General features: G+C 44.4%; 1 protein-coding gene across 2 annotated transcripts in view; it reads right to left on the reverse strand.

The window, feature by feature from the left end:
• The window catches only part of ANKS1B (ankyrin repeat and sterile alpha motif domain containing 1B), an 806,556-nt gene that overhangs the window by 365,548 nt on the left and 415,225 nt on the right, over positions 1–25,783 (reverse strand). For both annotated transcript variants that reach the window (XM_069629362.1, XM_069629363.1), the window contains exon 4: positions 3,863–4,009. In XM_069629362.1, coding sequence (XP_069485463.1) covers positions 3,863–4,009 — 147 coding nt within the window. The remainder of the gene's footprint in view (positions 1–3,862; positions 4,010–25,783) is intronic.

Consider the following 25,783-nt stretch of genomic DNA (forward strand, 5'->3'; position numbering starts at 1 on the left):
AGTTTCGCTGGGTATAGCATGGAATATACAATTTGATTGTCCTGCAGGCGGCGCTTGACAGACGTGTAGGATCTTCTCTGTAGCTGTACTGCTTGGGAAAAGTCGGGGAAGAATTGGATCGGGTCTCCATCATACTGTAGATCCCCCTTAGTTCTGGCCGCATGTAGTATCGCATCGCGATCCTTATAATTTAGCAGTCTGGCAATTATTGGTCTTGGGTGTGCGCCTGGTATTGGTCTAGCATTCGGGATTCTGTGTGCTCTTTCTATAACGAACAGCTGGGACAGTGACTCTTTGCCAAAGAGCGTGACGCACATTTGTTCCACAAAGTCTTCCATTTTGCCCGGGAGTTGTCGTTCTCTCACTCCTATAATTCTGATGTTGTTTCTACGAGAACGACCCTCCAAGTCTTCATTTTTGGCAATCACAGTCTTCATCTGTGTTTCAAGTTGTGAGACTCGGGAGGACAATGCCGCCGACCCGTCGTCCAGGTCGGACACCCGCTGCTCCACGCTGTCAAGCCTGTCCGCATGTTTGTCGAGTCTGTGTTGTAACTGGTCCACTTTGGTCGACAAGGTGTCTAGCTTGCACCCCAGGCTGCTGATACCTGCCTTCAGATCCATCAGGATCTCTCTGATGTCTTGATGCGGAGTCTGTGCCTCCGATAGTGGTGCCTCTTGTACAGGGGATTCGGGTCCATTGCTGGTCGTGGGTCTATGCTGCGAGTTAGGTTCGAAGTGCAGTTTCTTTTGGGTTTTGTCCATTTTCCCCATGCCGGCTAGTATAGATGTTTGTGATTAGCGTTTTGCTCAGGTCGGGCAAGAATGGGGGCCTCGGGGTCAAGGAGACTGAGCACCGTCGGGTGGACGGAGTGTGGCCGTAGACTCGGAAGATTTGGAACTGGCAAACTTGAAGAAAGCTGTGTTCGCGATCAGGTCTCTCTTCTGCGCCTCCGTCGTCCCAGCGGGCCGTGTCCCCGGGATCGGCCGCACGAGCGCTGTGGCCGTCGGTTTCTTGAGCTGATGGTAGATGGAGATCTGCGAGGCAGAGGGTTCGTGCCCACGCCGCAGCGTTTCGGCTTCTGGGTTGTGCTCGGGAGGGGGCTCGATTGTGGCGGGGAAGGTGGTGTCGCTCCGCCCTGCAGCCCAGCAGTTCCGCTCGCTCCTACCTGGGCCCGTGCGGACCGTTGGCGTTGCCGGCCCTCTCGTCGTAGGCCTTCCACCGGGCCGCTGCAGGGACGGAGACCGCTCGGTCTCTATGGCGCCGTCTCGCCTACGTCTACCCGCGCTGTTGAGCGGCTCGGTGTTCGCTTCTGTCGAACGTCGCCTCGTTGCGCAGCGTGGGCGCCTGCTGGTAGGCCTCAGGATCTGAGAGGCGCAGCCGGTGATCAGGTCGCTTGTCAGACTGGAGAGTTAGTTCAAAATGATCTGCGGGGTGTTGCCAATGTACCCAGCGGCAAACTGGACTAGTTCGGTAACCGCGGGAGCAGCGATGGAACAGGATTCATTAGAGCCCTAGGGAGCTCTCTTAGGAAGCGGCCATCTTGGATGGCTCTCTAGCGCCCTCTGTGCTCTTCAGGTATATTTTGAGTGCCAAACTGCACCCAAAATGGAGAAGTCTCCTCATCATAAGCAATTTCCTCCTCATAAATGGAGGATATGGACTTAAAAAAGTATTTTTTCGGTACAGGCCTAAAAGTTTTTTTCCTGAACCGGTATGGGCTTCGATGAGATCGAAGATTCTGTCAACGATGTCGAAGACGGCTTTGAAAAAGGGGTCGATTTACTAGGAATTGCCCTAGATTCTAGCCCTCGATTCTGGCGTCGAAGCGGTCGGGGCCGATGGCATTAAAACAGAATCATTGAAGGCCTCAGCAATTTCAGCTTGATGGTATCGGAGATGGACTCGGAGAAGGAGTGACCGGGGCATGGCTCTTCTGTGATTTTTTTGAGGGGGTTGAGGACGCATTCTCAAAAATCTCCATCATTTCCACTCTAATGGCATCCCATTAACATGGGCAACACGACCTAGTCGGGCACCTAGTTACCTCAGTAGAGGAATCCGATGAAGAAGAGGGAGACCTATGGCGTCTCCTCTTCGCCTTCTTCAAAGAAGAAGACGAAGACTGCCTTGATCGTCTCCTCGACCGGGACCTCTTCGATCGTTTACGCTGAGTGGAGTCTCTAGATTTCAAAGCCTCCCTCCCCACCGCCAGTTTACCTCTGCATTCCCGGAGAGCGTTTACTGTCATGGACTGACAGGATCCGCAGTCATCGGTACGGTGCCCGGAGCCCAGACACCACAGGCAGACACGGTGAGGATCGGTTATTGCCATCTTCGACCCACAGTCGTAACATTTCTTAAATCACGACTTTGGGGTCGAAGGGGTTGAAGATGAAGACATTTTTTGACAGAAAAACGAAGCACGCCATTAGTAAAGCGAAAGCTTTCAGAAAAACAGAACTGAAGCCAATGGACACTGCACAAGCTATTTATACTTCTGATGACATCAACACTCGACGGCAGCCCTCGAGGGACATCAACACCACAACATCGTGCACAGTGCCCTCTGGAGAGAACATTTTTTTCTAAAGCAGCAAAGCTGGCGAGATACATATATCAAACATGAGGAATACGTGGGAGGCCACAATCCATTCAAAATTGAAAGTGCTGGTGGAGGGCCCGGGAGGAAAGTGCTAAGGGGAGCCAAGAGGAGAACCTCAGGCTAAGTGCTAGTGCAGGCATCTCCCAAGAGTTGGATGTAGAGCCCCCAAGCAGGGGCCTGCAAGGGCGCAGTGGGAATGGAGGGGTGCTGGTATCGACTGGAAGAAAGGCCTGGAGTCCTGTGAGATTCACGAGGAGCAGGTCACCAGTCACAGGAGCAGTGGGGAGATTAGCAGGGAAGGGAAAGAGGTAGAAAACAGCAGAGTTTTGAGTAGTTTCTGGAACTTGAGGAGGTCCGGCTCAAGTCTGAGAGGGGCAGGGAGGCTGTTCCAAAGGGAGGCACCAGCCGAGGAGAGAGACCTGCACCCCACTCTCTGCTTGGAGAAGCGTTTAGAGCTCTAGAAGGTGGGTATGTAGGCAGGGAAGATTGGAGATAGCGTGGTCCCATCCCCCCATGCCCCAGAAGGCCTTGTGGATGATACAGAGGGTCTTGAATTTGATATTTGCAGCCACCAGGAGGGCTGGAGAGATACAGCCCCTGGGCTTGAGGGCAAGGATAAGTCTTGCAGCCCTATTCTAGATTAGCTGGAGCGGGCAGAAGGAGGAAAGAGGGAGATTGAGGAAGTGGTTATTGCAGTAGTCCAACCTGGAGAGGACCAGAGCTCTGGAGACATTGAGCTTCTTGGGGAAGGTGAGGAAAAGAAGAATACCTCTGAGGAGATGGAGTTGGAAGTTGGACTTCTTAGCAAGATTCATGATGTGGGGGATGAAGGAGAGGGTGGAGTCGAAGATGACCCCAAGGTTTCTGGCCTCACAGGATGGTGTGGGTAGAGGGCCCAAAAAGGGTAGCCAGAGGGTAGGGGGAAATTAGGGTGAAGGTGATCCAATCAGGAGGATCTCTGTCTTACTGGCATCAAGGCAGAGATCGTTGGCTGCACACCATGCCTGAATGGCGGACAGACAGTCAGGGATCAGAGAGAAGGACGAGGAGGTGATAGCGGGAGGTTCAAACTGGGGCATCCATCTTTTTCAGACTCCTGGATACTTATTTAATTGCACTTTTAGATCACGAGTATTGAATTTCAATTATTTGTGTTTTGTGACTGAAAAGTTAGTCAGTTATTGAAACAAAATATTCTTAAGCAAGGTTGCTATTTAATATCAACGCAAAATACAAATAAAACATTTGCAGACTTACATATGCTCGATAATCACATGATTGGAAAATTAGCTTCTCAGGATGATGTTGCCAATACTGCACTGGGGTTGATCCTGTTGCTTCATTTGGTGATCGTAGGTTTACAGATGGCTCTGACCAGTCTCCTGTCTGAAAATCATATTTACTCTAAAGGAAATATGTGAAGAAATTACCAAGAAAGTATGCGTACGTTTTCCAATGTTCACATCCCTTCAATGTATTTCTTTTTAGAGTGTACAAAGAAAAGGCAATCAAATTAAATTAATAAAATACATTTCAAAGTTAATATTTCTCGCTCTCATTCCCCAGATATTATTCGAAAATAAAGCAGTTTGTGATTGCAACGCGTTAGTTCAACTTCTGTTCACTCACAGTGAAATGGTTAGGTTATAAAAATGAAGTCAAAACGCTTGATGGCTGTTTCTTCAGGGTTTGTTTACTAAGAGCGTGCCTGGGCCAGGGCCAATCTGTGTACTGGGATAACGCAGTGCAAACAATACAATGATTATATCTGGATTACATAAATGGTACTAGTTTAGTAGTTGGCATTGTATAACTCTAAAGTAATGAGTCAATTCTCTTTTTCGTGCATCTTTGCAGCGGCTGTGCCAGCTGTCTGTTCTGTTGTCTTTCCCCTACAATCCAGGAAATGAACCCCAGGAACTTCAGTCACTGCATTTAACCTCATTACCTTAGTGATTTGTAGCAGTCAAATCAGCTTCAAGATTTGGAAGCCCCTCCCCTCGAAACAAAAACCAGAAAAGGCTTCACCATAAACAAAGCAACATTTGATGTTAACAGTAACATTGTAAGTTTCACCCATTGCAACTGTGTTGTAACCTGCCTCATTAAGGGGTTAAGCAGGTTCGACCACCTAAACTCCATATTCATTAAACTCCTTTGGCTCTTCCTATGCACCTGCAAAGCCAACTGCTTCACCTCCCAGGGCTACCTCAAAATGCAAGGGTTTGAAAGTACGGGTGAAAAAAGTGTTGCATGCTGGGATGGGTAATGTGTAACTCCTGCTCACAATCGAAAGTAATCCCAGATCTTAGGAGATGTTTTCCAAAGTCTTTACAAATGGCCTCTCTAACACTACCAGAAGTGGAATGCTGCAGGGCCACAGGATTGTCAATTTTTGTTCTTGTTTTCTGAGGTTGAGGCAGTGGAGGGGAAATGCCTTGATGGTCCTTTGGGGATTTTGTAGTCAGAGAAGACAACACAGTGATTACCATGTTCCTGGGCTTTCTCTTGGAAGCCATGGAAAGTTTGAAAACAGCAAGGAAGATTGGATAAAGGGAGATAACACGCGCCTTCCTGTGGGTCTAGTCCTGATATGGAATACATCCTCATACTGACTCGTACTGAATGATTATTATTTTCTGTACATATAATATTAACATCATATCAGCCACATTAGGAGTTAGGGGGTATTACGCCAATCTTGTTTACCGTTATCGCCAGTGGTAACAGATTGACCACTTCGGAACTGCATGCAAATCCTACAGATTCCAATCTGTTTTTAATAACAAATATGGAGTCTCATAGTACTCCATGGTTGTTTGTAGGAATTGCTGCCAACAGTGCGTTTTTTTAGAGGGAATACAACTATCCATGTGCTTGAAGAATTGCTTCCTATTTCCCTTCATCCTTAGAATTTGTCTGAGCAGTAAATATTTCAGCAATTTCGTTGCCATTTTTGTACTGCTACCACCAAACCTGGGATGAGCTCCTATCCACCAAACTCATTTACTGTTACCGCTACTCGATTTGGTAGTAAATCCACATCATCACGGGTTTCAGGGAGGCAGTGTTATTCGCTGGTATGGAGTCCCAATTAACTCCACTTGGGTTTGGAGGATTACTTCCTCCATTTATCTGAAGCAAAACTTTCAGACAAGTGCTGGAGCTTTTTCCTCCAATTTACCACCAAAGTTGGAATATGGGTGGACAATACAATTTGCAGCAAATATAATTTTTAAGCCTACCATTGGACTCGTGATGAGGGGTATTGTATCATGTGGTTTTTCTCATTACCTGGCTAGAATGTAATGCTCTCAAAGTCTGAAAAAAAGGAATTAAAAACCTGAATTCCATAGTCGTCCACCACCTTCCTTGTTCTAAGTGCTGGGCCCATTTTTCTTGGAATCGTGACCAATATCTAATGCATTTTGGTCCCTCCTATATTCTGCATCCACCTTTGTGCACATCTGACGGGGTTTGTTTTCAGAGCTATCTTGCGATGTATTTTGAAATCAGAATATGATACTAAAATCACATTTCTTAATTATGCAAACTTGTAGTTTCATTTCAAAGATGGAGTCCACATGAGGATGGACCAATTCCAGACAAACATGAGAACAGGTCATTTTGATTGTCCATTATATAGCCTAAAAGAAATATATGCAAAACCTTGGCTCTTACAGCACTTCTTGCTTGATCAAAACGTTGCTTCATTTGTTTGCTCATTTCTACTGGATTATTTATATTTTCAATAGTTCTGTCAACTTAGAGAGTAGCTTTACAAACATATTTAGATAATCGATATTTTTCAAATTAAAGTTGGAGATGCATAGTTAATGTTTAATGCACATACTGCTTTTCAACTAAATTGCACGATTAAATGTTAAATGTAACTATTGCCATATACTCATGGGATCAAAAAGAACACCAACACCAGAAATTGTTTATTAAGGGGATATTTACAGGAGGAGCCACCTGGATACACACGGGAATTATTCTTAACAAATAACCAAAATCCAAGGATGGTTCTTCTTCAGTCTAGTGGGAATAGCAAGCTCTGGGAGACACCACACTGTCCTGCCGGACTCCTCTGGGCTTCACATGTCTTCCAAGTCTTTGCCAAAGTTGAATTGTTTCTTATAGCAAGCTTTTCTTCAACAAGCTTACACGAGTGGGCGAGCCATTCATTATTTATTTATATGTGGGTAAGATGATTCTCCTTAGCTGTGCGGCTGCAGGGTAAAATATTAAACATCTGATCAAGGAAGCACCCACCACTCAAAGTATATGAAGCCGCAAAAATCATCTTTGCCAACACTCAGAATAAAAGGAACATTTTGGCTACACCAACTGAGGAAGAAAGCCTTCAGAAGTCAATACTGCCATTTTGACAAACTTGCCAACATGCCTCCGTGAATACATAAATAACCAAAATATTCCTCTGTCAAATGCCATACATGGGCAATGGCACTTCCATGTGATGACAACAGCCAGCCAAAGGACTAAAATGCTCAGGAAATTTGAAAGAGAGTGCCTTGAGAACTTCAACGTCCATCAATCTGAAAGAAATACCTTTATGATGATTCCGATACTCCTGCCCTTCCTCTACCTTCTTCACAACCGGTTGGGATAGGCTGCACCGCACGCTGAATGGCAAAAAGCTTCTCCAAATGTAAGTGCGTTCACTTTAAGATTTTTAGAAAAGAATGGGTCTGGTAAGCCCTGGCCACGCCTCCATCCTTGCGTCCTCAACCCACAACGCCCCAGTTCCGCCAATGAGGTTGTGGTGTGGGATATCCACATGGAGTGGGGGTAGCTGGAGGGCGTTGTGAAGGAGGGAGAGCAAGAACTAGGAGTACCAGAATAACCATGAAGGTAATCTTTTCATACTCCAAAGTCCTGCTCTCCACGCTTCCCAGTTGGTTGAGAACCCAGACTGCGCAGATTCATGAAAGGGATGGGGGAGACAGCATGCGCTCAGCCAGGGTTTAGGCAAAAAGGTTGCAAAGTACTTGCTGGCCAAAAACAGCATGCTTCCTGAATGAGGCATCTAGAGAATAGTGCTTCACAAAGGCATGAGGAGTATCCCAGGTTGCAGTCTTAAATATGTGTGCCATTGGAACATATTTTTGGAAGGCCACTGATGCTGCTTTACCTCTAGAAGAGTGAGCATGTTATCTTTCAGTATCCTGGAGATCCGTAAGCTTGTAAGTCTTATAAATACAAGAAACTATCACACTAGAGATGGTAGCATTAGTTGCTCGGATCTCCTAAAAGACTAAGTGCTTGCGGGGTAGAACTTTAAGGTTCTTGCCATGTTGAGATTTTGCAAAGGCTCCTCTGCTGAAGACATGTGAGATTTAGGATGGAAGACTGCCAAAACAATCTGCGGATTTAGGTGAAAATCAGATACGATTTTAGGGATGAAAGATGGCAGAGTTTGGAGGATAACCTTGTCTCTATGGAAGACGACAGAAGTGTATTCCGGAGAAAGAGCCAAAACCTTGCTTACCCTTCTCGTAGAAGTAACAGCCACCAAAAAGGTTGCTCCCAAGTGATGAGGTTCAGGTCGCAAGAATGTAGAGGTTCAAATGGCCTATGCATAATAGCGGCCAGAACCACATTAAAGAAAGACAGTTTGTAGGCCTAACGAAGGAGAAAGTTCTCTGAAAGGGGGAGATGAAGATGAGGAAGCCCCTCAAAGTGACGCTTAACAATGTAAACTTTAAAGAGACGATCTCTTACAGAGAATGAAGGTATACACAAATAGTGTTTGCAGGATGGGACCTGAATGCTTGTGTCTGCTAAATAAGTCATGAAGAGCAGAACAATGTACAATGAGGCTAACAGTACCTTAGTCGTTTGCTTTTATAGTGGCTTCTTGTGGAATCTGCTTGCAAAGCCAGGATGTTTTCATCAGAGATTCCAGCATTAGCATAAACTAGTTGTTCAGGAACCAAAACGCTCAAGATCAGCAATGGTAGGCAAGGATGAAGAGCTGCCCCTCCCTGCTGTACTAGGAGATCTTGGTTCCTCAGAAGAAGGTGGGACACTCCCTTCGAGAGCATGGAAAGGTCAGAGGACCATGTTTGACAAGGCCAGTAAGGAGCCACTAGGATTAGGCTGCAATTGTGAGCCGTTATGAAGGTTTGTAGAGTCCTGCGAATTAGAGAAAAGGGAAGGAATGTGCACAGAAATGTACCTGAACAATCCATCCAGACTGAAGGCGTCTCCTAGAGAGTTGAGGCCCAACCCCTGATGAGAGGCATACTCCTGACACAGACGGTTCATATCTCTCGCAAACAAGTCAACTGAGGGAAGGCCCCATTTCAAAAAACAAATCTATGATGGCCAGCCTGTTGAGATCCCAGTTTTGAGTGGCATGAAACAATCTGCTCAAGGAGTCCACATCCAGATTCTTCTTCCCCTCAAAATGGTATGCAACAGGGTGAATGTGGTTAGGACGAAACCACTCGCAAAGCTTGCAGGCTAGGAGGCACAAGGAGAGAGATACCGTTCCTCTCTGCTTGTTCAGCTATAACATTGTTGTGGTGTTTCCTGTAAATACCTGAACCACCTTCCCATGGATCAGAGGGAGGAACGAGTTGAGGCTAGAAAATGGCTCTGAATTCAAAGTAATTTCTGTGTAGAGTTCCCTCCTGAAGATTCCACAAACCATGAGTTTGGTGATTATGACAGTGAACCCCACAACACGAAAGGGAGAAGTCTATGGTCAAGGAAATTTGAGGAACAAGAGAAGACAATGGTGATTCCCTGAGAAGGTTACCATCCACCCCTTGAGAGCTTTGAATTTCCTTTGTGATGGTAATCTTCATGGACTGAGGGTATGATATGATATGGCATTCATAACGTGCCTGTACACAAGTGTTTCTAGGTGCGACAGTTGATCCCAGTTTGCTAGTAAATGCGATTGTAAGAGCCTCATTCTGAGTCTTGTCAGAGGTACAACTTGAATGCACAAGGCAATCAGACCTAGAATTCTCTGGAAACTGCAGGCAGAGGTTTAAGTCCTGATGCGAAAGGGTGGATCTTTTGTTTCAGGCCACAATCCAGTCGGCAGGGGGAAAGACATACCTAGGAAAGTGTCCAGAAATGACACCATAAACAATCTTGTGGGCCGGGACAAAAAAGGACTTTTGTAATGTGGTCAAAAACTCCAGTTTGTAAAGAGTGTTGTGCATGACAGTGAGAATGCTTAGATTTTCCTCCCGAGAGAGAGCCCCGATTAAGCAGTGATCCAGGTAGGGATGTACGGTTTTAGGCAGAGAAGATTTTAAATCTCCTGCACAAGCAATGGGTAAGTCCTCTGATATGTAGGTGGAGACTATGGAGGCAGGTTAGGAATGTTCAGTTTAAGTCCAGACATTCCCTGATGATGAAAAGTGCCTAAGGATCCGGTGTGATGTTCAACCACGCTTCGTAAAATGAGGGAAGCCTTTCTCTTATGTGAATCGCAAGCTTTTTTTGCTATCTGGAAACACCTGTAACGGTCTTAGGCAGAGAAGATTTTAAATATCCTGCACAAGCAATGGGTAAATCCTCTGATATGTAGGTGGAGACTATGGAGGCAGATTAGGAATGTTTAAGTCCAGACTTTCCCTGATGATGAAAAGTGCCTAAGGATCCGGTGTGATGTTCAACCACGCTTCATAAAATGAGTGAATCCTTTCTCCTAATGTAGTGTCATGATGCCTGTATGAAAAATGGAAGAACATGCACCACCACTTTGAAGTCAAGCTGATTTGGGAGCAGCGTCCTTGTTGGTGAAGGAGGACACTGCCGGCTTGGCTCTTGAGCAGCATCTACTCTTCTTTTTGGCACAAGCAGAAGATGGAGAGGAAACAAAAGACTTGTTCTTTGCAGATTCTCGCTTTTATAAGCTCTAAAAGCTGCCCCGGATTGAAAGCCCAACCTGGCTGGTACAGAAGTAAATGGCACTTAGCAACTTCGCAGTAATAATACCAAGTACCTCAGATTTCGAAGGAAGAAAAATAATTATCTCATCAAAGGCTAAATCCATCACCTTATCTTGGAAATCAGCATGAAGAGAAGAGGTTTTAAGATAGGCATGCCTCCTCTTACACACAGTTGAGTACATTGCTCTGGATGTGGTATCAGTAAGGAATGTATTTACCTGCAATAGCCTATTTGCCTTCAACAGACAAAATAATAATTATTCATGACCCTTCTAAAGCTTCCCAGGTTTGCACCTTCTATCTAGCCAGTACAGATACTGCATTAATATGTCTTGGGGAAAGAGTGGCCCTTGTCCTTAGGAATGGCTGCAGAGACAACCACAGACTGTGCAGGCTAATTCCCCATGACGATAAAGGGCTCATCCTTAGGAGCTTTATATTTACAGTCCAAGGCTTTGAGCAATTGCTCATTGCTTGTATCATTAATGTAGGCTTCATTCTAACAAGAGGTTTATCTGCCAATAACAAAGAAGAAAGCCTTGAAAAACGGCCATAGTATTAAGTCTTCACAGGAGGCAATAAATCCAATGCTTGCATAGCCTTAGATGTTACCAAATGGAACTGCTTTGAGGAATGAATAGGTGCCTTACTCCTCCTCATCAGAGGAAGAAAGAATTTCTTCAACTCTGGGTACCTTCAAGAAAGGAATGTTGAATATAACTCTGTAGGTACTAGAGTAGAAACAGGAACCAGAAGGTGTAGATGCTAAACGTCCATCAGATAGCAGGACATCCAAGACATCCAAGAACTCACCCGATATAATGGACTGCATCACTGCAGATGTTATTGAATCAATTAATTCGCAAGGGGGTGCTGAAAGCCACGGAACAGCCTCTTCTCCTGAATAAGCCATAGGAGATGTGGAAATGTTCACTGAAGCTGTTAATTCAGCTCTGGGCAAATAAGGTGCTAAAGACTCATTTAAATATAATGGTCTAGGTACCTGAATGTTTGTGAGGAAAATCAGTACTGAAGATGCTAAATGTCCATCAGATAGCAGGACATCCAAGACATCCAAGAACTCACCCGATATCATGGACTGCATCACTGCAGATGTTATTGAATCAATTAATTCGCAAGGGGGTGCTGAAGGCCACGGAACAGCCTCTTCTCCTGAATAAGCCATAGGAGATGTGGAAATGTTCACTGAAGCTGTTAATTCAGCTCTGGGCAAATAAGGTGCTAAAGGCTCATTTAAATCTACTGATCTAGGTACCTGAATGTTTGTGAGGAAAATCGGTACTGAAGGCTGTGAGCGAAAGGAAAAGCCCTGCTCTGGAGAAAATTGCGGAATGGGAGAACTTTGCTCCCTCACAGGAGTACCATCAAATTCCTGAGGTGACACTGTGAAGTACTTGGATTGATCGAAATTATCAGTATCTGAGTCAGAAACCTAAATAGGTTTCTGAGGGACAGTTGTGCACACTCTTATGATTTGAAGAATGTTTGTGTTTATGCTTCTTATGATCATAAACTGCTCTCAGTACCCAAGCAGGTGCCAAATGTGGCCTGTGGTCTTTCCTCTTATGGGCATATGAAGAGGATTTACTCTGTTTTTATTTTACTGGTACAAAGGTAACCAGCTTAGGAACTGTCAGTGGTGACATAGCTGTACTAGGACTCTGGATGAAGTTAGGGCCATCTTTTTAGAGACCTTGCCGTGTTTAGAGAAATCTTTGCCTTATCGGGATATTGCTGAGGGCAAAATACTCATCTCTGGGACCTTCTGAACCTTGCCTTGAGCGAAAAGATGAACTTGTACCGAAGGCCAAGCATTACAACCTGATGCTTTCTCACCGAGAGCTATTCCCATGTGAGTGTGCCCTGAGTGAACTCCTGAATGGGTGGTGGAAGGTCGCTTTGGTCGACCTCAACACCAATATAGAAAGGCAGTGTAGAGTCGGAGATCCATCTAGTCCTGATTCCCTCTTACTGCCAGGATGTGAAGTATTCTGTCCCTCCAGGAAGTCCACAGTGGCTTGTGGGACTGGACCATTATTCAGCATGGAAACTAAGCATGTTCTGAGCGACCTCAGTTTTATTACCAGACAGAACTCACTAGATGGAAGTTCCTGAGACAGTTGACACAGAGTCTGTGAGGGTCCGCCACTGAGAGGTGGTTACTGCACTCAATGCATTGTTTGAACACTGTTGTTAGCGGCATGTTTTGTGAGAAACCTGAGGACATCCTCATATCTCTCCCCCCTTGTATCCTCTTTGCAGGGGCCCAGGGAAAGTCCATTGCTTTCAGACCCTGACCCTGGGGGTGGAGAAGCGAGGGAGGATCACATGGGTGGAGGGAACTTTGGGAGAGTAAAGGAAATGTCCTCAGGTGAGACGCAGTTTTTTAACTTTCCACTCAGTGATGCAACCCTAGTCCCAGAAACATCTATGGGATATTGTTCTCTCATTCCCTTTAATCAAAATAATGTCAGTAGAAAAGACAAACATCGAAAACCTAGAATGACTGTGAGAAAAAGTGGGATACCCTTAGGAGAGACATGATACCCCCTTTTTCCTAATAATGGCCAAACCAACCCTTCCCTTGTCTTCATAGAATATTACAAACCAACTCCCTTGAATTCTTCATACATGACTACAAAAAGTACTGAGACGAGGAAGAAACAACCGGGAGTAGTGACGACTAGTTACTTTCACCACTAAGGTACTGGGACAAAAAGGCCTGCTGAGAGCAGTAGAAATCAAGCATGCCCCCTTAATGATGGTCAGATAGGGCTCTGTGAACTTGCACCTGCAGCCTGTTAAAGGGCTGCAGGTGTATAAAAAGCCCCAACAAATGTCAGTGAACGAGGGAGTGCTGCGAGGAGCTGTGGCAGTGAAATTGCAGCAGCAGCAGACAGGCCAAGAAGAACAGCGAGGAGCTGTCTGTGTGGAACCCTCTATGGTTCAGAGAAGAGCAGCCCGGTAGCTGGGGCTCTGTGGAACTAAAGGAAGTGTTAAAGTAGAGCTGTGCTGGAAGGCTGCCCCTGTTTGCCTTGCTCAGGTGCTGGTTCGCCTGGGCGCAGAAGTTGACCCAGGAGTGCCTTAGGGGCAGGAGGTGGAGCCCTGAAGCTAAGACCAGAAGGCCGGGACATCTGCGCTGCAGGAACGTTCATCAAAGCAACCAGTGAGTTTCTATACAAACAGAAAACCGGTATGCGAATGTAGGAAGATACGCGCAACAATATTTTGTATGGGAGTGGCCGCGTGAATGGTGGCATGTTATCGAAGGACTCTGTGTGGAATCCTTGTAAACCAGCGGACAATAAGATTTGGTAATTTGTTAATTAGCATGAATACTTTGTTATATAGTAGTCACGTACAGACAAAAGCACGTTGTTGAAAGTCTCTGAATGCTGGGCATATTTAAAGACACATTACAAAGACAAATTACAACGCGAAACGAATTAAAAGTGACAACAGAGTTGCTTACCTTTAAGTCTTCAAACGTTCTTGAATGCCGAACAGAAAACAATATTCAAACAATGAATTTGCACAATACTGAATACCGCACTGAAGGAAAACCATCACTTATGAAGAAAATAAAAGAAATTAAGCTTATAACTAAATCCACCCTGTGCCAATTTATAAAGTGAATGAAACTTAAATTGCAAGCAACTTTCATATATATTATTTCTACAGAACAATTAAGTGTTACTGCCAAGAAACCAATGAATAATGCACTATGAAGTGAATGCAACTTTAACAAGGTCAGCAAATCCAAACGTGCATTATTATCCAAAGGGAATGGAACTTTGGGAAATTAACTTTAAAAGAGGATTATAGCTGAACTGTCACTTTCAACCAAAACATTTTGTGGTGCAAAGACCAGCTATATGCAGAGGGTGTACGTAGGGTCCAGAACATTAAGAAAATTGTGAAACAACGTCATATTAGCACATGAATGAAATTGTGTCTTGGGGAAGGGACCCCTGAGGTTGGAACACTTTATTGTCTTGAGGGCAGAGCCGCATGATATTTTAAAGAACTGCTTTATACTTGAGGAAGGGAGCTGAAAGAAAGCTGAGAGCTCAACCAAGCTCAGAACTGTATGCTGAACACTATTTTGTTGGTTGCTGTCATCCCTACAAGTTGTATAAGATTAGTTGTGAGGGCAAGCATAGGTTTTGGACGGTATTGGACGTTTTTCCTGCATCCAAAGGTTCGCATGAACCAAAAGTTCTAAAAATGCTACCACCAAAGGTTCGAACACCAAAAGTTCAAACCTTTGGTGGTAGCATTGTAAAAAAAAAAGAAACGGGGGGCTGCAGGGGTGTCCCCCACAACATCCCGCTCACTATACATTACAGTATAGTGAGCGGGAGTTGTGGGGGAAGCCCCTGCAGCCTTCTGTTAAAAGAAAAACGGGGGCTGCGGTTGTGACCACCACAACACCCCGCTCACTATACTGTGTGGTATAGTGAGCAGGGTATTGCAGGGGACACCGCCGCAGCACACCCGCTAAAAAAAAAAAGAAAAAAAACAGTATAGTGAGCAGGGGTTGTGGGGGAAACCCCTGCAGCCCCCGTAAAAGAAAAAGAAAAAAAAAAGGATCTTGCGGTGCCGGTTCCCGATCACGGAAGTGAAAGGGAACTGGTGCCCCAGGGACTCAGCGTGAAGAAAAAGGTAATTGGGGATGTGGGTGGGGGGTGTCATGGGTGTGTTGTGGGTTTGGGTGGGGGTGTGGGTATGTACGTGTGTTGGTATGAGAAAGGTGAAAACTTTTGGTGGTTTGCACCTTTCTCATGCAAACTTTCCGGCCGCGGCCAAATCAGCCGTGGTCGGATCATGTAGATCTGTTTTGGACACAGACAGATTCCTAAGTTGAACTTGTCGACTTTGACTTTCCTTAGTTTTGGTTTAGTAGGGAAATCCCACCATAGTGTAGGGCAAGATAGGCGTTTTTCCATCCTGACATTTAAGTTAATAAAAGTGCTTACTTTAACTTTTAATCTGTTGTCTGTGTGTAACTCAGAGATGCCCTCACAGCGTGGAGAAGGAGGCAATGTTGACAAAAATATATCCAATTGAAGTGAAAAATATTCCCCTCAAGGAGGAGAGTCAAGGATACTCTGAAAAAGGGAGGTGCACAGAGAAGCTCCTCCCACGTCTAACTGCATGGATGGAAATATAGGTATCAGTTGGTGATGCACGTGTGGGGTTGAGGCCGGGTTCACAGAGGCATGCTTGCACGTATAGAGCCACATTCTAAAAGCCTTAAAGTGACAGCACCATCTTTTGGAGAAGCTTTTTCCTGTCCAGCCTGAAGTGCAGCGTATCCCAATTAGATGTGAAGGAGCGAGAGCAGGGCACTGGAGTACTATACATACAGAGAAAAATATGCAGATCCAAGGCCCCAGGTGCCGATATATACACATGTTCCTACTAACAATCATCAATTTGGGCTGCCAGGTGCAGACGCTTCCTGGCAGTACAAACACAATATGCACCCATAAACCAATGTTAAACTTACAAACAAAAACGTAAATATGGAAGATACACAACACATGCACCAATATCCCTCTAATTATTTTTCTCTATGTGCGGAAGTGGTTGGCTTTCGTGCGCAGATTATTTTTCATGTGCTCAACTGGCTAATGAGGGTAAGCCTTTTTGTGAGCATGAGTAGATGGCGCATCGGTGTTAAGCAGTGTATAAATAAAATAAAATGCAAATACTGAGCTACCATCTCTGAAGAACGTTTGGAAGGGAATTTCCCCCTCTGCAATTATTTACAAATCAGTGTAAGAGGTACATCGTACTGCACTTTATTCTCAAAAGATATAGGTTAAAAAACATTTTAGATGTGAATATAAAGAGAATTCATCAGCCAGTCCACGATTCTAATATCTGCCACACTGCCTAGAAAAAGTACTCATAGGCACATAAAAATGCGTATGCACAACGACAATTCTATTCTCAGTATAAACAATAATTTTATTTGAGGCTATTTGTTGTCACTGCTCAGAGACAATGCAGAATGGTTGTGTATTATAAAAAAAGAAAAAATCTTATCACAACTGACGTGGCTGGCAAAAAATCCACACATGAAACATGGTTAGCTAAAAGGAGTGTGCCAGAAAACATGCCAATAAGAGCTCATGTGCACTGTAATGAAGTAATTCACAGTTCAGGAGAACATACCTCTAATAATTTGTGTCAGGATGATAATTGCATCAGAATAACTACACCACAGATTATGATAATCAGAATGCCGATGCCACTGCTTATTATAAACATGACATTGGACCTAATTATGATATTGGCGGTAGCCGTGCCGGTAGGACAGGCACGGCTGCCGCCGGTATACATTTTTTTCTGCTGCCCAGGAATGGGCAATTACTGGGTCATTACAGCAATTTTACAATTTTAGTTGTTGAGAAGATGGAACTGTCTTTGTGTGCTGCTAGAATGCTTTTGATTGGCACCCAGAAGGAAGCTGGTCAAGCGCACATGTGCACAGCTTAGAGGGAACACTGACACGCACTTGCTGACAAGACTGAAGAAGCATGTTTACAGCACAGTGCATGATGTCATAGCTAGCCTAGGAGGCAATGTACATAAATCAGTTCCAGTGTCCACTAGAGTTGTACAGGTTTTTCAGGTTCCACCCGCCGGAAATCAATGCCACATCAGTATGATATTACACTCTCATTGAACTGCAAATATGCATTATTCTGCAAACAATGGCCCTGTGACCACAGGGCCAGGCATGGTGTACTCTGCCCTGCAGACTTCACACAACTTCGATACCATCATCTGCCGATGGCTAACGCACAGTGCAAGCTACCTCTTCAAATTCTAACATTGCCAGTATCCTTCCCACCTACAGCAATCATGATGGAGTGTGCCCTCCAAGCCAACTGGGACAAACTGCCAGGAACTATAGCAGGCACAGAACCACTGGCACGCAACACTAGCATGATGCCATCCAGGCCAAGACACAATGCATTACAGTACACTCAGTACAGGAACCTTCCAATACACAATGAGCTCCGCACAGAACCTAACATCCACGTGCATGCCCACAATTGAATGCTAATGTGGTACACATGCATATCCTGGCCTTGCCCAACAGATCTTCCAAGTAGAACCAGAACAATGCCTCCCAGTGTGTCGTGATGACGCCAGTCAGTGCCACCTGCAAACCACTGCAATCAACTCTAGTGTGCTGTACGTCCTTAAGAATATGTTTGAGGAGGCCACCTATCCATACCATAAATTCATGTAGCATTGGGGCTATGCCGAAAGGTCTTGTTAAATACAGCATGCAATGGTATCAGCGCTCGAAAGATTGGATGCCCTGTGGACACAGAGAGAGAGGCAAACACCTCTGCAGACCCCTCCACCACCACCGATGACTCCCAACCAAAAGGAACCTCAGCCATTAAGAGTGAACCTCCAGTGGCCACAATGGCCACTATATCCATGACTGACACCTATTCCATCACCGACACAATCCAGTAAACTTGCAGACCCATCAACATGCAACACAGTTGGCACCTCACCTTGGTGAGGGGCTGAAACATTTATACTTCAGCCTATCTCAAATGCTAATATTGGCCAGAGAGTTACAGTCTTATGTCACATTGCTAGACCAGAGGGGGGAAATGAACTGCAAGCACTGGAAAAATATCTGGGAAGACATGTGCAGGCACCACTACACACATAGGTCTGTCTCTGGGAGATAAAATCCCACCATCCCACCAGATTCTCCTACCCATCAAGTGTTTGATGGCGAGGAGGACCAAATGCACGTTTGCTACCAGGGGCAACACATAGGGGGTCATTATAACCCTGGCGGTAGGGTTTAATAGGGCCGGTAGAACTGCCGACCCCGTTAACCCCCTACCGCCTCATTATGAGGTCTGCTCGCGGGACCCGCTAATGACGCCTGGTAATACCAGGCCATTACCAGGCCATAGCGGCATGGCCACCTCCGATGTTGTAATGACCCACATAGACTTGGAGTGAATGCACCGATTGGGATGACATCCTTGGCAGTAGTCCATCATGTATCTCCGTTTGTAACAATGATGTTTTGGCCTTTTCTATGTATTCTGCCATTCACGAAATGTTAAAACAAGTTGTGTTTTGTTCTCTTGACATGTTAATGTACTTCCTTGTAGAGCTACCTGGTACTGGCATAAAGTTCCTTTTGTTATAAATCATGTTTACTTTTCTTTTCTGGTGGGTTTTGTTCTTTGACTGAGTTTAGCGTTAGTCTTTGTATGTTGGGTGTTTGAATTTATGGGTGATCATTCAGCAAATGTGCTGTATCAATGAATACTGTTTGGTGCTTGGGTTTGTAAAAAGTGCGGAAGGTGACGTTCAGTGTTTGCCTTATTTATAGCTAGCTGCATTTGTTTGACTGATTACTTTGCGACTTTGCGGCTATGGACTTGTCGATAAGGTGGTATTGGAGGACCTGAGTCTGTAAGTGCTTGGCAACTAATCCTTAAAAGCATATGGATTTTTGCATTCTTTGATGCCGTAATTGTTGGGAAAGTCATAGTTTCAGAGGCTTAGACTATGACATATGATCAACAAGTGAGTAATTGCAGAATTTGGTTACTGTGAGTTTCCTCAAGCACTCCCTATATGTGTTCTGATCATCAATTTAGTAATGCCCTTCCTGTAAGGAATTCTACAACTGTACTTTTTCTGGTGCACCTTGATTTCTATCAGACAGTTCTTTTAAGTTCAGTATATCATTAAAACCTCAAGGGAATTTAAATCACGCCAGTTATTTAATACCAAACTATCAGCATCATTGTAATGCCAACAGTTTCTCGTTTGGAAGGAGCGAGCCAGCAACCACATCTGCGGCCCCCTCCCCTTTTGGGGGATATTTCTAATTTTTTACATGTGTGACAATAGCATGGGAATCTGGGTGGCCTTAGGGTCCTGTGCCATTATCCACCTCAGGCAGTGAATGCTCTCAAATCACTGCCTTGCTTGCGTGGTAGTGAACAGTAAAGGTGACAGCCATTAGATTGCTCCCTATGGATTATGCCTACTGTGACAGGCAGGTAGAAAACCTGCCTATCACCATGATCCTAAAATTGAAACTCAGAAACCAATGTATATTTAAAAGGGTGTTTATTAAACAAATGTGCAAAGTAATAATGTACCAGGAGTGTTGAAAAGCACAGCAGGAATAGTGTCAGGATGGTATGTTATTTTATTTTATTGTTTAAAGCACAGACCTAGCTCGAAAACAGCGGCGCGCTGTACAAAGTGTGGGTAGACGACATTTGGGCTGGCAAGGTTTAACAGTAGCGCAGTACTGTGAGGTATGTGCCTGGTATGTGCATCCATTGGAATTAGTCCTTGGCCAGGTGTTGTTGAAAGAGCCATGTTTTGAGAGATTTGCGAAATTGGAGAATTGTGGGGGCATTCCGAGCCGACACTGGGATTAAGTTCCAGAGGGTGGGTGCATGATAAGAGAAGGATTGTTTGCGGGTTCTCTATTTGCGGATGAGTTTTGATTCAGGCTGGTTGGTCTATTTGCTGTGAGAGGAGCGTGTGCTATCAGATATGTGGAGCATAGCCACCAGGTATGCTGGTGTGCTACTCGTAAATGCTTTGTAGATGATAAATGCAGTCTTGAACAGTATCTTGGCTTGGAGTGGAAGCCAATGTAGTTTGCGTAGGATGGGGTAATTCGCTCAAATTTCCATGCTCCCGTAATAAGACGTGCTGCAACGTGGTGGATTGCTTTTAGGGGAGCAAAGTGAGCAGCCGGGACCCATGTCAGGAACGCATTTCCCCAATCGATGTGTAAGACCACACGAGGCTGCACTACGGTCTGAAAGTCCTGCAGCAGGATTAAGGGTTTGATTTTAGAAGGGTAGAGATTATGAGCCAGGCTATTTGGGCCTTCTTGGCGATGTGTTTCTGGAAAGACAGATTGCTGTCAATGGTGAAGCCTAAGGGTTTTGCAGAGTCTGAGAGTTGTGGATCAAATCCTCCTAGGCATATATCATTGAGCCATTGTTGGACAAGTTGTTTTTTAGCTGATGGATTGACGAGGACAAATTTAGTCCTGGATGAGTTTGGTTTGAGGTAGGCAGTTGACATCCAGGACTGGATGATGGCTAGGCAGTCACAAGCCGAATAATGTCCTGTGCGCTATTTACTCTCATGTACAACTGAGTATTTTTTTAAATTAAAATGTTTTACTGGTTTCTGCATACACAAAATAAACCTTTAACATTATTACATCTTCGATACATAAAATTCAAAATTTCCAGATAGCTATCACTATTTGCTAAGTTACCATAAAACAGCTTCTACCATCTTCATAACGGCAATTACCAGTTTAGTTTGATCTCCCATTAACATCCAATTCCACCAGTCTTTCAGAGTAAGAGTAGCACCCAACATTTTAAATTCATCCAAAAAAAAAAAAACTTTGTATTTCATAAAGACCCTCACAGTACATCACTAGATGTTCTGGCATTTCAACAGGCCTCTCAAATCTGCAATAGCGGCACAGAGCATTTTCAACCCTGGGGGTTTTCCTCATAAACAGAACTTCTCGAGTGTGGAGGGTGTTTAGCCTACATCTAAGAAGAAGGTCTCTATATTTAGAAGAAGGGAATTTTAAAAGAAATTTTGGGAGAACATTTACCTTTACACTCTCCAAGGTTAAAATTTGACGAGATTTCAAGTTCGCAGACTGGTCCACTGTAGTGATTCAGTCCCTAATGATTATTTTCTTTTTTACCATGTCAGGGTTTTGAATTAACATTTCCACTGCAATATCTTGTTCCTGTAAGAATGCCTCGATCTTCATTTTCCAATGCTTGAGAGGTCCCTCTAGCAGGATTTTATCAAAGGCCAAGATTTCAAACGACCCTTTCACTTCCTCCAGTGTACACTTTCTGTAAAAGGAAATGGATTTCCAGATTGCCATAGACTCTAAAGATTGGAGTCTGATTTCACGCTTAGGGGGAAGTGAAGAAGGCAATTTTAAGATAGATCTCCAAAAGAGGGCCTCCAATTTTCCCCACAGCTGCTAGGAAAAACGGAGGGTTGACTCTGCTCCGTAGGTTAGAATTTGGGCCACCTTCTGCTTATAGAAAGACACAATTGGCTCCATAGTAAAACGGCCGGAATGCCACATTACCAGGCATCTATTTCGATTCTTCAGGGTCTTCTGTGAGAAGCCTTTACAGATATCACACGTGTCCGCCGAATGATGAGGGTGAAGACAGTAAATACAGTCCATATGTCCATCTCCTTCATTCACCTTCTTTAAACCGCATGTAGCACACGGATGACATAATGACTTTCCAGATATTTTAGAAAGAAGATGAAGAAGAAGAAGAAATACGCACAACCTTGTAAAAATAGCGGATACTCGAGGTAATCCCACTACTTTGGTAGACGGTTGAAATCTGAGGGAGCCGCGGGGGCAGGGATACTTATACCACTATGTCCTATTGGCGCAGGCGTAAGCGGCCCGAAACGACGTAGATAGGACACGAAAGTGTCGACATTTTTCCTCTGGAAAACGTCTTTATAAATATACCGAGGATTCCCAGCTTGACGACGGGGAATATTCTAAGCATGTGAATCCATGAAAGATCCAATACTGGAGAAGAAGCATTCCTTAAAGACGAGGGTCTTAAGTTTCCTGAAATCTCAGGAGGATAACTCAGGGGCAATACGCTCGCCTTGGAAGCAAGGCGACATGGAGCAACACAGGTTCGATCTCCGGGTCCGCGCTTAGAAACCTCTGGGTATTAAGCGCGTTATAAATTACCAATTACAATTACATATATGTAGATACAAAATCCACTAGGCACTCCTGAAAAAACTCACAAAGAGCAGGGTAAATACATATGAACACTGGCGAATTTCTTCGTGCCATATGGTATATTTAACTATTCATTTTCTAGCATCTTCTATAGAAAATATCAGCTCATACCTATAAGGAATCTTGTGTCTCTTTTATTGCAAAACACCCATTTATCTGTAACGCATTTCAGCTTTTACAATACTATGTTCAAAAACGCATTTAAAAACAATACATGCAAAACAAACATCAATACATAAATACATACAAAAAACAATCAATACATTCTAACCCACAAATAACGTGCATTATGTAGAATAACATTATTTGGGCACTTCTGTATCATTCATTTTGTATAATCGATGCATTATAATCTGCAACAAAAGTGCATAGTGGAAATCTAGATTTTTAGGGAGTGTCCAATGCCTGTGAATGCCCTGAAATGTAGACACATGGGGCAAGTATGGTGTTGATGAGGAGGAGGTTGCAGAGTGTCAGGGTGTAGACAGAGAAGGCCTGTCTTCTGGTTATTTCCTTCTTGCACCAGTGTAGTGCAAGTCTGCATAACGCATGTCCTTGCTTCTTGTTGTAAAGTTAGTTTGGGGAGTTCTGGTGACAGCTTTGCAAATGGTAGATGATGCAACACGATTTGAAGATAGTATGCACTTGTAGTGGGAGCCAGTGCATTTCGATGAGGGTCGGGTGATGTGATCAAATTTGTGAAGTCCTTTGATGTGTTGTGCTGCAGCATGCAGGACACATCTCGGTGGCCAGTATAGTCACCGGAAGGCTTTCTAGAAGGGCATTGACACCAACTCAGGTGAGAGAGGACCAAGGTTTGGACTGCAGATCTGAACTTTTCTGGGATGAAGGACCACACTTTCCACAAGAACGAAAATTGGTACCTTGTGATGAAGAAAAGGTGTCTGTCGAACCTGAGGGACTTGGAGCAGGTAGTCATCTGGGGTGTGAAGCCCTCAAGGTTCATAGCAGTGAGCCAGGTCTGGATATCAGGGTATTAAGTGTTGTTGGTCAGCAGTAAAAATTCAATCTTGGAGGGATTGAGCTTCAGGTAAGTACTAGACATGCAGGACTAGATCAATGTGAAGCTGACCATAACCCTATGGATGTTTTCAATGGAGGATATCTTCAGGAAGAGCTGCGTGTAATTTGTGTATTGAACTATGTGAATGTTGTGTGGAGTCAGGAGAGTTCTGAGTGGTTCCATGTAAAGGTTGAAGATCACAGAGGAAAGGTGCATCCTTGCCTGACTCCACACGTGATAGGTAGAGTTGGCGATGTGGAAGAATCCATTTGGATGAATTGGTGGTGGTTAGCAATTTGGGATTTGAACCAGCTGAAGACAATCTCGCTTATCTCCAGGCAGCAATACAGAATGTTGGTGATTGTCTGGTGCTCTACTGTGTTGAATGCTGCAGAGTGGTCGAGGAGAACAAGGAGGCAAGGATGACCATCATTGAGGATGTTAAGGGCATAGTTGATCACCTTGGTGGTAGCCATTTCAGTGCTGCATCTGGGTCTGCTGCCAGACTGGTGGGACTGAAGGAGATTGGTGGCTTTGATTTGTTGGAGGAGTTGTGTGGTTACTGTTTTCTCAAGGATCTTTCCTAGTAAGGAAAGATGGGTGATGCAGCAGTAATGGGTAAGGTCGCTGGGGTCCACTGCTGGTTTCTTGAGAAGTTAAAGGATTTGTCCATTCTTGAGGGTCGAGGGTAAGGTGCTTTGATTGAGAGAGCTGTTGATGATTGTCAGGAAAGGGAAGGGTGCTTCAATCAGAAGGGTCATGAGTACAGAGGCAGGGAGGATGTACAGTGTGGCTTTGAAGGATGCTTGGGTTGCAGTGAGATCTTCCATGGGGAGCATCTTGAAAGTTGTCCCGATAGTGGTGGTTTTTCAAGATGGGATGTGTAGTGTGCTGTCATATTGTGACATTGGTGTACATGTGGTGGTGACTCATGATCTTGTTGACGTAGAAAGAGTTGATGGCAGTGAATTTTTTGATGGAGTGTGGTGCGGGTGGGTGGGGTAGGGGGTTGATGCAATACTCAATGACTTTGAAGAGGGCTCAGATTTAATTGTTGGCCTTGGTATCGATATTTTGGTAGTAGGAAACCTTCACAGAGGCTAAATTTTCAATAGACTGTAAAGGCAGGTGATACAGCTTGTGGGCTTGCCACCCACCATTGTGTCATACATCTATCCAACCCACTGTGGTAGGTGCGCATATTTGTATCACATTGTTGCATTTTCTCTACCATGGTGAAAAGAGTAACGGGAGACGTGGGGAAATCCCAACATTAGACAGGCACCCAAAACAGTGGACCCAGGGGAACAAGGGTTAAATCAAGCTTTGGCTTCAACCTTCCTTTGAATCTGAGGCTGTCCTCTAAGACTGACATCTATGGGTCTACTATAGGTAGTCTATATGTGTTCACAGTGTGGTAAAATAATTGTCACTGAAATCTTTCTTCGAATTTCAGGGAGCCTTTCAACCTTCAGATATCAAGAAATTGAGTTACATTAAATTGAGTAACAGTAATACCTATTATTTGCAGCGTTACAAAACAGCAAACACTTGGGGGCGTGGCTTGACAGACAGGGGAGACATATAGAAACTCTACCTGTAAGCTCAGACAACAGAGGGGGAACAAAGCCTAACTTCACCTCCCACACACACCAGCCACAGAAAGATATAATGTTTGTATTCTACAATGGTGGAGCCATCAGCGATCAGGCAGGCCACATTTTGAATCACTGAAAGCCCCTGCAACGTTTACTAATCCGAAGAATCTTACCACCCATTCACACTCTGCAACTACGATTGGTACCAAGATGGAGCCTGAGAAGCTCTGGAGCGGGGGTTCCATCTGATCCTCCACTGCAAGATGGGAAGCAGAGCAGCAGGCTATACAGTAGTCTGAAACCATTCTGGCACGTGACTTCTTTATGAGAACCAAAAGCAACGCTCCGGGTTGAAGTTTGCCTGCTCGCAGGTGAAGTTTTGTTGGGGGAGAAATCTTGATGATTTGGATTGGCCCTGCACACGGTTCGGAGCCCCTTGAGAAGCTTCTTTCAAGCATACGCTTGTTCTTACAGTTTTGTTTGTTATGATGGAAAGTGTTGGGATGTAATCACATGTTTTTAGATTTGATTTGAGATTATGGTCACGCTTATTTTTAAATTTCCAGATTACTATAGAGTTGTGTGAGGGTAATACATTGATTAGAAAATAATTTTGTATATTTTGGCAAGACTAATCATTGTATACACAAGACAATAGACATACAAATGCCAACTACTTTAAATTGACCTTGTCTATAAAAATAGTTTGATTTGTTAGATAGATTGATCCAC

This window comes from Ambystoma mexicanum, chromosome 12 (genome assembly GCF_040938575.1).
Source record: "Ambystoma mexicanum isolate Mex_15411 chromosome 12, UKY_AmexF1_1, whole genome shotgun sequence".
Taxonomy (NCBI): Eukaryota; Metazoa; Chordata; class Amphibia; order Caudata; family Ambystomatidae; genus Ambystoma; species Ambystoma mexicanum.